The following is a 14,285-nucleotide window of genomic DNA, read 5'->3' as shown; positions in this document are numbered from 1 at the left end:
TTCGGAAGTTCAAACTGTTAAATCCATGGAAGGACTATTGAATGAGTCACTCCAGCAACGTGAACCGACTACACCACAGAGATTGAATCTGTGAACTGTTTTCCGCAGAGACTGAATCTGTGATCTGTTTTGACATGAAGTTATCTATGTATCTATGTTATTCTGTTATGTAAACCTGAAGTTATATATGTATATATGTTATTACGTTATGTTAAATGGGGAGATGACTGTAAAGCTAGGAAGGGAGGAATGTTGTGTATGTAATATGTGTGCTACTTTGAACCTATGGACAGGACTGCACTACTTGTTGGGCGTAGTGATACGCAGTACCACTCCTGGCCATAGGGGTATAAATAGTACTGTGGGTACTGATCCCCCTCAGTTCCCGCCTGTGGGCATGAAGTAAAGACCTATGTATAGTCCCTACCTCCAACCAGTAAAGACCTGTTTGAGTTATACGTTTAAGTCTTTGTGTTAATTGTTCAATACAATACACATACTTAACAGCTAAGTAAATGTTGGTCCCTTAGAGGATGAGACCGGGAAATTAATGGTGGGAAATATGGAGATGGCAAAAACACTGAATGAATATTTTGTATCAGTCTTTACAGTAGAGGACACCAAGAATATCCCAACACTTGACAAGCAGGGGGCTATGAGGGGGGGGAGGAGATAAACACGATCAAAATCACCAAGGAAGTGGTACTCGGTAAAATAATGGGACTCAAGGCGGATAGATCACCTGGACCTGATGGCTTACATCCTAGGGTCTTGAGGGAAGTGGCGGTAGGGATTGTGGATGCATTGGTAATAATCTTCCAAAACTCCCTGGACTCAGCAAAGGTCCCGGCAGACTGGAAAACTGCTAATGTAACACCCTTATTTAAAAAGGGCAGCAGACAGAAGGCTGGAAACTATAGACCGGTTAGCCTAACATCTGTGGTAGGTAAAATTTTGGAGTCCATTATTAAGGAGACAGTAACAGGACATTTGGATAATCATAATTTAATAAGACAAAGTCAGCATGGTTTTATGAAGGGGAAGTCATGTTTGACAAATTTGCTGGAGTTCTTTGAGGAAGTAACATATAGGGTGGATAAAGGTGAACCAGTGGACGTAGTGTATTTAGACTTCCAAAAGGCATTTGACAAGGTGCCACACAAAAGATTATTGCTTAAGATAAAAAATCACGGGATTGGGGGTAATATTCTGGCATGGATAGAGGATTGGCTATCTAACAGAAGGCAGAGAGTTGGGATAAATGGTTCATTCTCAGACTGGCAATCAGTAACCAGTGGTGTTCCGCAGGGGTCAGTGCTGGGTCCCCAACTCTTTACAATCTATATTAACGATTTGGAGGAGGGGACCGAGTGTAACACATCAAAGTTTGCAGATGATACTAAGATGGGAGGGAAAGTAGTGAGTGAGGAGGACATAAAAAACCTGCAAGGGGACATAGACAGGCTAAGTAAGTGGGCAGAGATTTGGCAGATGGAATACAATACTGGAAAGTATGAGGTTATGCACTTTGGCAGGAAAAATCGTAGAGCAAGTTATTATCTTAATGGCAAGAAACTTGAAAGTACTGAAGTACAAAGGGATCTGGGGGTCCTGGTGCACGAAACTCAAAAGGTTAGTATGCAGGTGCAGCAAGTGATTAAGAAGGCCAATGGAATGTTGGCTTTCATTGCTAGGGGGATAGAATATAAAAATAGGGAGGTATTGCTTCAGTTGTACAAGGTATTGGTGAGACCGCACCTGGAATACTGCATACAGTTTTGGTGTCCATACTTAAGAAAAGACATACTTGCTCTCGAGTCAGTACAAAGAAGGTTCACTCGGTTAATCCCGGGGATGAGGGGATGGACATATGAGGAGAGGTTGAGTAGATTGGGACTCTACTCATTGGAGTTCAGAAGAATGAGAGGCGATCTTATTGAAACATATAAGATTGTGAAGGGGTTGGATCGGGTGGATGCAGGGAGGATGTTCCCGATGATGGGTGAAACTAGAACTAGGGGGCATAGTCTTAGAATAAGGGGCTGCTCTTTCAAAACTGAGATGAGGAGGAACTACTTCACTCAGAGGGTGGTAGGTCCATGGAATATGCTGCCCCAAAAAGCTGTCGAAGCTACATCATTACATAAATTTAAAACAGAAATAGACAGTTTCCTAGAAGAAAAGGGAATTAAGGGTTACGGGGCGCGGGCAGGAATTTGGACATGAGTCTCGGTTCGGATAGGTCATGGCCCTGTGGTTAGCGGAGCGGGCCCAGGGGCCATGTAGCCTGATCCTGCTCCTGTTTCGTGTGTTCAATTCTGTTAGATTCAGGAGATAGTCCTGTCATAGTGGATTGGCAGTTAGGATCAGATCAGCCATGATCTTATTGAATGGCGGAGCAGGCTCGAGGGGCCAATTGGCCTACTCCTGCTCCTATTTCTTATGTTCTTATGTTCTCTGCACACCGCCTGTTCACTCTCTGCACACCGCCCGTTCACTCTCTGCACACCGCCCGTTCACTCTCTGCACACCGCCCGTTCACTCTCTGCACACCGCCCGTTCACTCTCTGCACACCGCCCGTTCACTCTCTGCACACCGCCCGTTCACTCTCTGCACACCGCCCGTTCACTCTCTGCACACCGCCCGTTCACTCTCTGCACACCGCCCGTTCACTCCCTGCACACCGCCCGTTCACTCCCTGCACACCGCCCGTTCACTCTCTGCACACCGCCCGTTCACTCCCTGCACACCGCCCGTTCACTCCCTGCACACCGCCCGTTCACTCCCTGCACACCGCCCGTTCACTCCCTGCACACCGCCCGTTCACTCCCTGCACACCGCCCGTTCACTCCCTGCACACCGCCCGTTCACTCCCTGCACACCGCCCGTTCACTCCCTGCACACCGCCCGTTCACTCCCTGCACACCGCCCGTTCACTCCCTGCACGCCGCCCGTTCACTCCCTGCACGCCGCCCGTTCACTCCCTACACGCCGCCTGTTCTCTCCCTGCACACCGCCCGTTCACTCCCTACACACCGCCCGTTCCCTCCCTGCACACCGCCTGTTCCCTCCCTGCACACATAGAAACATAGAAGATAGGAGCAGGAGTAGGCCATTCAGCCCCTCGAGCCTGCTCCGCCATTCAATGCAATCATGGCTGATCATCCAAATTCAGTACCCGATTCCTGCTTTCTCCCCATATCCCTTGATCCCTTTAGCCTTAAGAAATATATCCAACTCCTTCTTGAATATATTTAATGAATTGGCCTCTACTGCCTTCTGTGGTAGAGAATTCCACAGGTTCACCACTCTGGGTAAAGAAATTCCTCCTCATTTCTGTCCTAAATGGCCTACCCCTTATCCTTAGACTGTGACCCCTGGTTCTGGACTCCCCGACCATTGGGAACATCCTTCCTGCATCTAGTCTGTCCAGTTCTGTCAGAATTTTATAAGTTTCAATGAGATCCCCTCTCATTCTTCTAAACTCCAGCGAGTACAAGCCCAATCGTCCCAATCTCTCCTCATACGTCATTCCTGCCATCCCAGGTATCAGCCTGGTGAATCTTCACTGAACTCCTTCCATGGCAAGAACATCCTTCCTCAGATAAGGTGACCAAAACTGCACACAATACTCAAGATGTGGTCTCACCAGGGCCCTGTACAACTGCAGCAAGACATCCTTGTTCCTGTACTCAAACCCTCTCGCTACAAAGGCCAACATACCATTTGCCTTCTTAACCGCCTGCTGCACCTGCATGCTTACCTTCAGTGACTGGTGCACAAGGTCACCCAGGTCTCGTTGCACTTCCCCTTCTCCCAATCTATTGCCATTCAGATATCTGCCTTCCTGTTTTTGCCACCAAAGTGGATAACCTCACATTTATCCACGTTATATTGCATCTGCCATGCTTCTGCCCAATCACCCAACCTGTCCAAATCATCCTGTAGTTTCTCAGCATCCTCCTCACAGCACACACGCCCACCCAGCTTTGTGTCTGCTGCAAATTTGGAGATATTACATCTAGTTCCTTTGTCTAGATCATTAATATATATTGTGAATAGCTGGGGTCCAAGGACCCATCCCTGCGGTACCCCACTAGTCACTGCCTGCCATTCGGAAAAAGACCCGTTTATTCCAACTCTTTGCTTTCTGTCTGCCGACCAGTTCTCTATCCAAGTCAATACCTTGCCCCCAATCCCATGCGCCTTAACTATACACGCTAATCTCTTATGCGGGACCTTATCGAAAGCCTTCTGAAAGTCCAAATACACCACATCCACTGGTTCTCCCTTATCTATTTTACTAGTTACATCCTCAAAAAATGTACCTTTTGTAAATTCATGTTAACTTTGTCCAATCCTGTCACTGTTTTCCAAGTGCTTTGCTATTACATCTTTTATAATGGACTCTAGCATTTTCCCCACTACCGATGTCAGGCTTACTGGTCTGTAATTCCCTGTTTTCTCTCTACCACCTTTTTTGAACAGTGGGGTAACATTAGCTACCCTCCAATCCATGGGTACTGTTCCAGATTCTATCGAATGTTGGACGATGATCAGCAATGCATCTACTATTTCTAGGGCCACTTCCTTAAGTACACTAGGATGTAGATTATCAGGCCCTGGGGATTTATCGGCCTTCAGTCCCATCAATTTCCTTAACACCATTTCCTTACAAATACTGATTTCCTTCAGTTCCTCCCCTTCATCAGACCCTATGTTCCACGACATCTCTGGGAGGTTATTTGTGCCCTCCTTTGTGAAGACAGAACCAAAATATGTATTTAATTTGTCTGCCATTTCTTTGTTCCCCATTATAAATTCCCCTGATTCTGACTGCAAGGGACCTGCGCTTGACTTCACCAATCTTTTTCTCTTCACATATCTATAAAAGCTTTTACAGTCAGTTTTTATGTTCCCTGCAAGCTTACTCTCATTCTATTTTTCCTTTCTTAATTAATCCCTTTCTTACACCGCCCGTCCTCTGCGTGCACACCGCCCGTCCTCTGCGTGCACACCGCCCGTCCTCTGCGTGCACACCGCCCGTCCTCTGCGTGCACACCGCCCGTCCTCTGCGTGCACACCGCCCGTCCTCTGCGTGCACACCGCCCGTCCTCTGCGTGCACACCGCCCGTCCTCTGCGTGCACACCGCCCGTCCTCTGCGTGCACACCGCCCGTCCTCTGCGTGCACACCGCCCGTCCTCTGCGTGCACACCGCCCGTCCTCTGCGTGCACACCGCCCGTCCTCTGCGTGCACACCGCCCGTCCACTGCGTGCACACCGCCCGTCCACTGCGTGCACACCGCCCGTTCTCTCCCTGCACACCGCCCGTTCTCTCCCTGCACACCGCCCGTTCTCTCCCTGCACACCGCCCGTTCTCTCCCTGCACACTGATGTAAAAAGATTACTGAGAGCTTGGTTTGAGTATAAAACAAGGCTTTAATCAACTGTTTCAAAACCATGAGATTTCTAGTTACATCACTAGTTCCTGGTTACCGAAACATCCTGAGCAAGCTGGGCCCACGCCCGAGTATTTATACTCCTTGGACGGCACCACCAGCTGGCCGCCCAGAGTTACCTCATGAGTCATGATAAGATTCATGACACACAACCCGCTTGTTTTCTCCCTGTTCTCTCCATACACGCTGACTGCCCGACAGTGCAATTCCAAATTTTCCGACTGCTCTGATGTCCAGCCCCTGCGGTTCCAGCTACCCTACTGGAAGTGTGAATGAGGCTGAGAATGAGCTCATGCTGTGATGCACTCCATGGTTCAATAACCTGCTGATACTAACCATTTACATTCAGTTATGACAAATAACGACCAGTTGAGCGCTGCCCGAGAAATTCATTCTCAGGATTCGGGCGTCGCTGGCAATGCTGGCACTTATTGGGCCAGAAATTCCAGAACGGGGCTTGCAGCGCGTGCAAGCCCCGTATTTGCACTTACCCCGCGCTCCTGCCAATCAGCTCCAGGGACGCCTGCACTTCCAGAAACTGAAACAAGAATCCCGGGCAGCGTATGACGTCACGCCGCCCAGGAGTGCAGCCAGCGCGGCCCCAGGAGCGTGCAGTGTTAAGTGAGACACGCCCCTTGAGGTCTCAGTTTCACTGGGCACGCCCCCAATGTTTCTGTCAAGCTGCTTTGCTTTTTTACATGCAAAGCAGCAGTTTAAATAGGTTTTTGGAAGTTTTTTTAAGATTTTGGTAACTTTTATAAACTTTTTTAAATGTTTACATTATTTTGAGTAATCTGAAGTAGTTTTAAAGAGAATTAAAGCAATTTAAAGACTTTTAAAAGCCCCAAAAGAATTTTTTTAATTCCATTTATTTATTTAGCAATGTCGTCGTCATACGTGTCTTCACACTGTTCCCTTTGGGGAACTGTATGAAGTGGTGGAAGGATTTATGGCCGTGATTAACGCTCATTCCGTGACCGTAACCATCTTTGAACCAACCATTAGGGCGGTTAGTCCTATGGCGGGAGGGTTTTACGGGCTCCCACAAGCTATACAAGGAGGGGGTGCCACCCACACCCACGGACGCAAATATCCCACTGGATGTCAACCCAGAATTTAGAGCCGGAGCTCCGACTCCACTTGCCGGGACTGTCTGGAGCGGGGTTCGAAACCCTACCCTGATCTGGCCCAGCGGCGGGGATCCTACCGCTATGACAAACGCCCAATCCGATTAGCAACGTGAAATGGCAGCATAGGGCTCCAGTCACGGGGAGGGAAAAGGCGCAGGAAACGTATGGGTGTCACCTTTTGTGCGGAGTGGGCCTTTTGCGTAGCAGTAAGCATCCCCTCCGCTGGGCCAGAAGGAGTAGGGTTTTGAACCCCACTCCAGACAGTCCCGGCAAGTGGAGTCGGAGCTCCAACTTTAAATTCTGGGTGGACATCCAGCGGGATACTTGCGTCCGTGGGTGTTGGTGGCCCCCCCCCCTCAGATGGGTTGTGGGAGCCCGTAAAACCCTCCCGCCATAGGACTAACCACCCTAATGGCTGGTTCAAAGATGGTTACGGTCATGGAATGAGCGTTAATCACGGCCATAAATCCTTCCACCACTTCATACAGTTCCCCAAAGGGAACAGTGTGAGGATACGTCCGATGATGACCTCTTGCGCAATGCACCTCCTTGGACCCTCAGTCACAGATGCGAGGGGGCAAGTCGTGCAAGTGTTAAATTTTTTATTTTATTGACATGTAAAATGTTGGCCCAATAATTCCCTTCCAAATGCGCTAGTACGGTCGGGGTACTTACGCATCTGGCCGGATGAAATGCCGGTTTTCAGCATGCACAGTGCATGTGGGGAAAACCGGCATTTCCTGTCCTCTGAATGAAGGGGTTCAGAGGCAGAACGCGTGCGACTGCACATGCAGCGCGTGCGCAGTATAATTCGCCGCTTTCATTAATGCTTTCAGTGAGGTCCAGTCATTACAACTTACACATGAAAAAAGCATGGGTACAGTTGCTACAGAGGCTGCGGAGGAAGATATTTCTTATCGTGGAGCTTCTGAAAGTATGTATGTCTGTATATATTCCTTTGCGTGTTATGTATATATTCCTTTACTTATGTGTATGAATGTATTATTTAATTATGACTTTCAGAGAAAGTAACTTATTGGAAAATCATAATTAAAAACATACATTCATAGTAAAGGAATATAAAACATACATACATATACGTAAAGGAATATATGTGGACATACATACATAACTCATTCTCACATTCCATTCACACAGCCACAATTGCTCCTTCTACCTACCGTTCTGAAAACCCTTTTAAAAAAAAAAAAAAAAAAAAAAATTTTAACTTTAAAACTTACTTAAAATTTCTTAAAATAACTTCCCTCCCTTTCCCAAACAAAAATATTGCATTTCAAAAGCTCCACGATAAAATATATCTTCCTCCGCAGCCAATGAACCACTTTACACTTGCTTTTTTTCAGTGTAAGTTCTGAGGACTTACCCTCACGGATTTCATGAATGAAATCCACGAAGTTCACTGCGCAAGCGCTGCCTGTGCAGTCGCACGCGCTCGAGGTCTGGAAATGCCGGCGTTCCCCGCATGCGCTGTTCCTGCTGAACGCCGGCATTTCCAACGGCCAGAAGCGTGAGTACCCCGAGCGCACTCACGCTTCTGGCCTGGAATTTCTGGCCCATTGAGAAGGTGGTGGTGGGCGGTTTGATACAAGTGGCCACTTCAAAGGGCAGTTAAGAGTCAACCACATTGGAGTTACATGTTGGCCAGACCAGGTAAGTGCAGCAGGTTTCATTCCCCAAAGGGTATAAGTGAGCCAGTTGGGTTTTTATGACAACCCAACAACTTCATGGCCACTGTTACTGACACCAGCTTCCTATTTCCAGATTTTGCTAATCCTGAATACAAATTCACAAACTGCCCTGGTGGGATTACGAACTCACGTTCTACTGAGATTAATAGTCCAGTTCCTGGATTACTAGCGCAGTAACATAACCACTACACTACCATACCTGGGTGAAAAATGAAAGGAAAGTGGGAGAAATTGGGGAGTGGGGGCAGGTGAGTCATTCCTTCCTGAGTGACCTTGTTCTGTGTTTTTTTCCCTCCAATGGGACCGCCGCTAGCGGAAGCATGTCCGAGGAGAAGTCGTGCAATTTGGAGTGCGCCATCTGCTTCAGCATCTACAACAACGTCTTCAAAACGCCAAAGGTGCTGAACTGCGGCCACACGTTCTGCCTGGAGTGCTTGGCCCGCATGAACATGAAGTCGCACGAGGCCGAGGCCATCAAGTGCCCCATGTGTCGCGGCCTGACGTCGTTGCCCAAGGATGGGCTGCCCAGATTGGGCAACGACCCAGCCATCCTGTCCGGCCTGCCGGAGGCGATGCAGAGGGCGTACAGCATCCGCTTCAACCGGAACAAAGGGAAGCTTTTCGTGAAGGGGCCGAGCTCCCAGACAAAGAAGAAGAAAGTCAAGACGTTCTTCATCCGCACAGTGAGTCAGAGCCTAGACGTGGGTCACCCAGCCGAACAGGACAGTCACAGGGAGCAAGGCAAGAGCTGCTGGTGTTGGATTCACAACAAGTGCACCTGCGCAGTGACAATTATTGTTATCCTGCTGATTATAGGTCTTCTCATCAGTTCCATTTGGGTGTTTATGGTCTATTAGCCATCGAAGGGCAACGGATATAATCCGCCCAAAAGTCACCACCAGCAGCGGTAATTAATCACAGCTTCCCGCACCAATTCATTCAACACCTCAAAGTGACCAGAAATAGGAACTTCATGGAGAATGACAATTCCTGGTGTGCATGGAAAAGGATATTCAGACTATCGAATTTGCTGGAGCATTGACATGGATTGCAATTGTATTTCTATCTTGTGTATCTTCTAAGTACAGGCCACCATGTATATAATGTCATTTTCACATGCTTATATCTGATTTTACTTTTGTTAAATCAACCACGCTGAAGCTAACAGGCTCCAAGTTTTTTTAAGTGATGACCAGGATCCTGCTAGGCGTTCTCGACACTGTTCTCCATCTGCTGGGTACCTGCATTACTCAACTCCTGTCTAAAAAGGAAGTGATTAAAAGGAAGAATATCCAAAACAAAGTATCGGCCAATACAAATTAGTGTCCAACACAAAGTAATGTCCAACACAGAGTAATAGCCAATATAAAGTAGGGTCAAACATAAAGGAGTGTCCAAATGTCCAATACAATGTAGTGTCCAACAAAAAGTAGTGTCCAACATAAAATGTATCCAATGTAGTGTCCAAAATGAACTAGCGTCCATCATAAAGTTGTGTCCAACACAAAGTAGTGTCCGTTCTCACCCGACGGCGGGACATTACTCAGCAGCCACTACACTACAAAAGTTATTACCCGTTTGCTGGTGGCCTGAAATGGAGTAGCATAACAATATGCTAATCGCTGCCTGCCCTGCCTACAGACAAACCCTCCTTCGTGTTCCAATTGTGCCTTGCTTAGGTCACCGCCCCCTCCCGAGGGACCATGGACACACCTACAGATTGACTTTATTGGCCCGTTCACAAAATCCAAGGGTGACTACGAGTGCGCGTTTGTGGTAATTGATCAGTTCACTAAATGGATCGAGGCGTTTCCCACAAGAAACAATAAGGCGCGCACTGCTGCCCGAATTCTCCTGAGCGAGGTGTTCTGTAGGTGGGGATTACCGCTACAAGCGGATAGTGATCAGGGTCCACACTTCACGGGGGAAGTTTTCACAACCCTACAAGAAATGTTACAGATAAAACATAAATTGCACATTGCACACCATCCACAATCATCGGGGATTATGGAGGGGGGGAATCGAACTCTAAAAACAATGCTGCAGAAGCTGTGTACAGAACACCCCACTCAGTGGGCTAACATGCTGCCCTTATGTTTGATGGCAATACGTTCTACCCCACATGGGACTGCGAGGGCAAGTCCATATGAGGCTATGACTGGGAGACAAATGCGGATACCAGGACACGTAACATTGGGAAATAACACCCCATTAAACTTACAACCCTATAGCCAAAAATGGTTACAAATCTTGATAGATCATGGCCTAGAAATTCGGGTCGGGGGCTTCCCGCGGGTGTAAGCCCCCGACCTGTCCTTACCTAGCGCGCCGGCCGTTGAGCTGTGGGCCCGCGTGGGGTTCCGATCCTGGGCCTCCTCCAACTGCCGGCGCGCAGTGCTCGCGTATCCCAGGGGTGCAGTTAGTTCGATGCGTCCCCTGGGATCACGTGGGCCATGGAGAGCAAATGGTAGCAGGGAATCTGTATTCATAGATTTGACAGGAAGACCTGTCAAATCTATGAATACAATTCAGCCCCAAAACATAACTAAAACTTCAAATAAATTTTTAAAAACATCACATTTTAAAAATAACTATAAATGACATAAATAACTATTTTAAACAATAATTTAAATTTTTGAAAAAGTTAATTACAGTTTCTAATGGGGCTAAAAATAAACTTACCTTTCTTTAAAGTGTTTAAAAATAATAAACCTGTGGAAAAAATGTTTTAATTTTCCTTAATTCACCACTTACCTTGCTAAAAGCAGGCCTTGCGACTGCTTTTTAAAAGCGTAGCTCCTGGAGACTCACCCTCCCGGAGAAACCTGCAAAAAAACGGAAGTTCCAGGCGTACGCGCTGCCTCTCCGGCGCACGCGTTCGACCTGTGAACCCCTTCCTTTAAGGGAACGGAAGTTCCGGTTTCCCACGCATGCGCAGTGCATGCACGAAACCGGCACTTCCATTGGGCCTACGCATGAGTACCCAGCGCGTATTCACCCGTGGGGACCCAAAGTTCTGGCCCCATATGGACGAGGTGAACAGGCTGGTGGCCATTAACACACAAAGTGTGTGAACAAATCAAGCGATATGATAAGAGGGTAAAACCATTTGAGTATGAGGTTGGGGACCAGGTAATGTTACAAAATTTCTCTACAAAAAACACTCGTTCGAGGTAAAATGGACAGGCCCTCAGACCATAGTAGATAAATTAAATCCAGCTGTGTACTGAATGTTCCATATGGCCTGAAGGGAGAACCTAAACTAAAGTGGTTCCATGTCAATCAGATGAAAACGGTTAAGAAGTAAGATGTTACATTTTGGTCTACCCACAGGTTAAAGATGTGTCTCTCTATACTGATATTGATGTTTGGATGTGCAACAAGCTCTACGGAGGTAACAAAAACTTAACATTACCAGCAACATCTGTACATTGGACCAAGGAGGCAAATGCGCTCCACTCCCCATCTATGGAACGGAACCTCAAATTATTGGCGGACATAAACAATCAAAGAACCATAGTGGTTCACCTGAGACATATGGTGGGGATGTGCCAGTTTGGCTCAGAAACAGTACAAAAGATAATGTAACAACATCATATGTGATGGGTTGTGGTACACTACAAGAAAAAAGTGTAGAGTTGGGAAAATAAAAGATGGGTGTGGTGTGTGTATCAGGTGCGGGATAAGGAACAAAATAGGCCCAAATGCGTGGAAATTCCTGAGGAAAAATAATGGAATCTGGGAACAGGTACAAGAATCAAACCAGGGCCCAGTAACTTTAGAGAGCAAGGAATACATACAATGATGTTGGCCTCAGTGGTGGAAGAAATACAGCGGCCAGTATTCTTGTATTGGGTCAAATATAATCTCGGACCTTAAAAATCAGAGTGATGATTGGCTTCCTATACCCGAAGGTAATACCAAGATTACCACAACAGGGGATGAACCCTTTATGACAACCTTTAAACATTGGGGAAATTATAGAGACCCCAAGAACGAGGATAGCAGCAAAGTAGAATTCAAAAATGCGATAACCGGATGTGTAAGGGAGGATGGGTATTTCTATGGCGTTAGGCTCACACCCTATGAGAAAACAAACCATTCAGAACCCCAAGAGGGAGTACTCGAGAAATAATGCCCCCAATTAAAACCAGGACCTGGGAATGGTCTTGTAATTACCCCTACCTATAAAGCAGTGTATCATCAAGTAATACCAGACGTGGCCCCTGTTATCCTCAATTTAACAGACCTAATACTACCAAAGGGGTGCCCTGACAAAACAACACAATTAACTCAGAATGCTGCAGCAGGTTTTTAGCCAATACTGGGAAAAGGCGGCTTTGTCGATGAGCACAGAGAAATCAGAAGGGGCCTTCCGCCACGAGCTTAGTACCATTCAAGAGGAAGGCCAGGGAAAGAGTAGGTGAAGAAGAGGATTGATAAATGGGCTCACGGGTTTCAACACAGTAACCTCAGTAGTTAACTCAATGGACTCTGCAGATTTACAGAGACAGTTACAAACGGTAAGGGAGAAATTGAAGGAGATATTCAGTGAGGAATACAGTATAGAAAGCGAGGAGCTAGGGGAGAATCAGTTAATGACCATACACCTGTGAGACATCATACACGGGATAGAGGATCACGCCAAACGAATTAATGATCTGATTAGAGAAAACAGAAATGCCTCTGATCAAGCAGCCCATAATGATGTATGCGTTATGTATGGGAATTGGCAGGTCGAACAAACTAGGGAAAACCTTCAGACCATCAATAAGGGACGTCTCCCCACTTGAGTCACTAATAAACAGATATCAGGGCTATCCAGCTATTATGATGATGCAGAACTATGTAAGATCAGAAGTTTGATTAGGGTTCACCCGTCAAACATGAATGCCATGAGGTAGTGGGTCAAAGTTTGATGGGACTAAAACTACAAATTCCTAGTCTAATGAATCGAACCAGGCTCAACCCTTTATTTAGAATAGAGAATGTAGGAGTAGTAAAAGGAAATACCATTAACTGACTTCTCACAGCACCACAATGGTTAATACAGTTAGAAAAACTAACATGGATTGAACCAAACCTACAAGGATGTAGTACGAAAGAGGATGCCCTTGTTTGCCCATATAATTTAGTATCCAACATAATGTAGTATCCAACATAAAGTAGTATCCAACACAAAGTAGTATCCAACACAAAGTAGTATCCAACATAAAGTAGTATCCAACACAAAGCAGTATGCAACATAAAACCATATCCAAAATATAACAGTATCCAACATAAATTAGTGTCCAACAAAAAGTAGTGTCCAAAATAAAGTCGTGTCCAACAGAAAGTAGTGTCCAACAGAAAGTAGTGTCCAACAGAAAGTAGTATCCAACATAAAGTAGATTCCAAAATAAAGTAGTATCCAACCAAAAGTAGTTTCCAACATAAAGTAGTGTCCAACAGAAAGTAGTCTCCAACATAAAGAAGTGTCCAACGTAAAGTAGTATCCATCATAAAGTAGTATCCAACTTAAATAAGTACCCGGCGTAAAGTAGCGTCCAACGTAAAGGAGTATCCGACACAGTAGTATCCAACACAAAGTAGTATCCAACACAAAGCAGATGGGGGGCACGGTGGCATAGTGGTTAGCACTGTTGCCTCACAGCGCCAGGGACCCGGGTTCAAATCTGGCCTTGGGCGACTGTCTGTGTGGAGTTTGCACATTCTCCCTGTGTCTGCGTGGGTCTCCTCCGGGTGCTCCGGTTTCCTCCCACAGTCCAAAGATGTGCAGGTTAGGTTGATTTGGCTATGATAAATTGACCCTTAGTGTTAGGGGATTAAATACGTGGGGTTACGGGGAAAGGGTGGGATATGTGTCGGTGCAGGCTCGATGGGCCGAAATGGCCTCTATCTGCACTGTAGATTCTGTGATTCTGTGATTCCCTGATAAGTTACGATCCCACATAAAGTATTATCCAACAGAACATAGTATCCATC

General features: G+C 46.6%; 1 protein-coding gene across 1 annotated transcript in view; it reads left to right on the top strand.

Moving 5' to 3' along the window:
* LOC147101877 (RING finger protein 225-like) overlaps nucleotides 1–9,460 on the top strand; it is a 76,293-nt gene extending 66,833 nt beyond the window's left edge. The window contains exon 2 of the mRNA XM_085965990.1: nucleotides 8,614–9,460. Within this exon, the coding sequence (XP_085822116.1) occupies nucleotides 8,614–9,157 (544 nt within the window). The 3' untranslated portion in view covers nucleotides 9,158–9,460. The remainder of the gene's footprint in view (nucleotides 1–8,613) is intronic.
* Nucleotides 9,461–14,285: the final 4,825 nt, after the last annotated feature.

This window comes from Somniosus microcephalus, chromosome 23 (genome assembly GCF_052327205.1).
Source record: "Somniosus microcephalus isolate GS21.2 chromosome 23, FLI_Smic_1.0, whole genome shotgun sequence".
In the NCBI taxonomy this organism is placed as follows: domain Eukaryota; kingdom Metazoa; phylum Chordata; class Chondrichthyes; order Squaliformes; family Somniosidae; genus Somniosus; species Somniosus microcephalus.
Note: the sequence above shows the minus strand (reverse complement) of the source record. Positions and strands in the feature narration are given on the sequence as shown.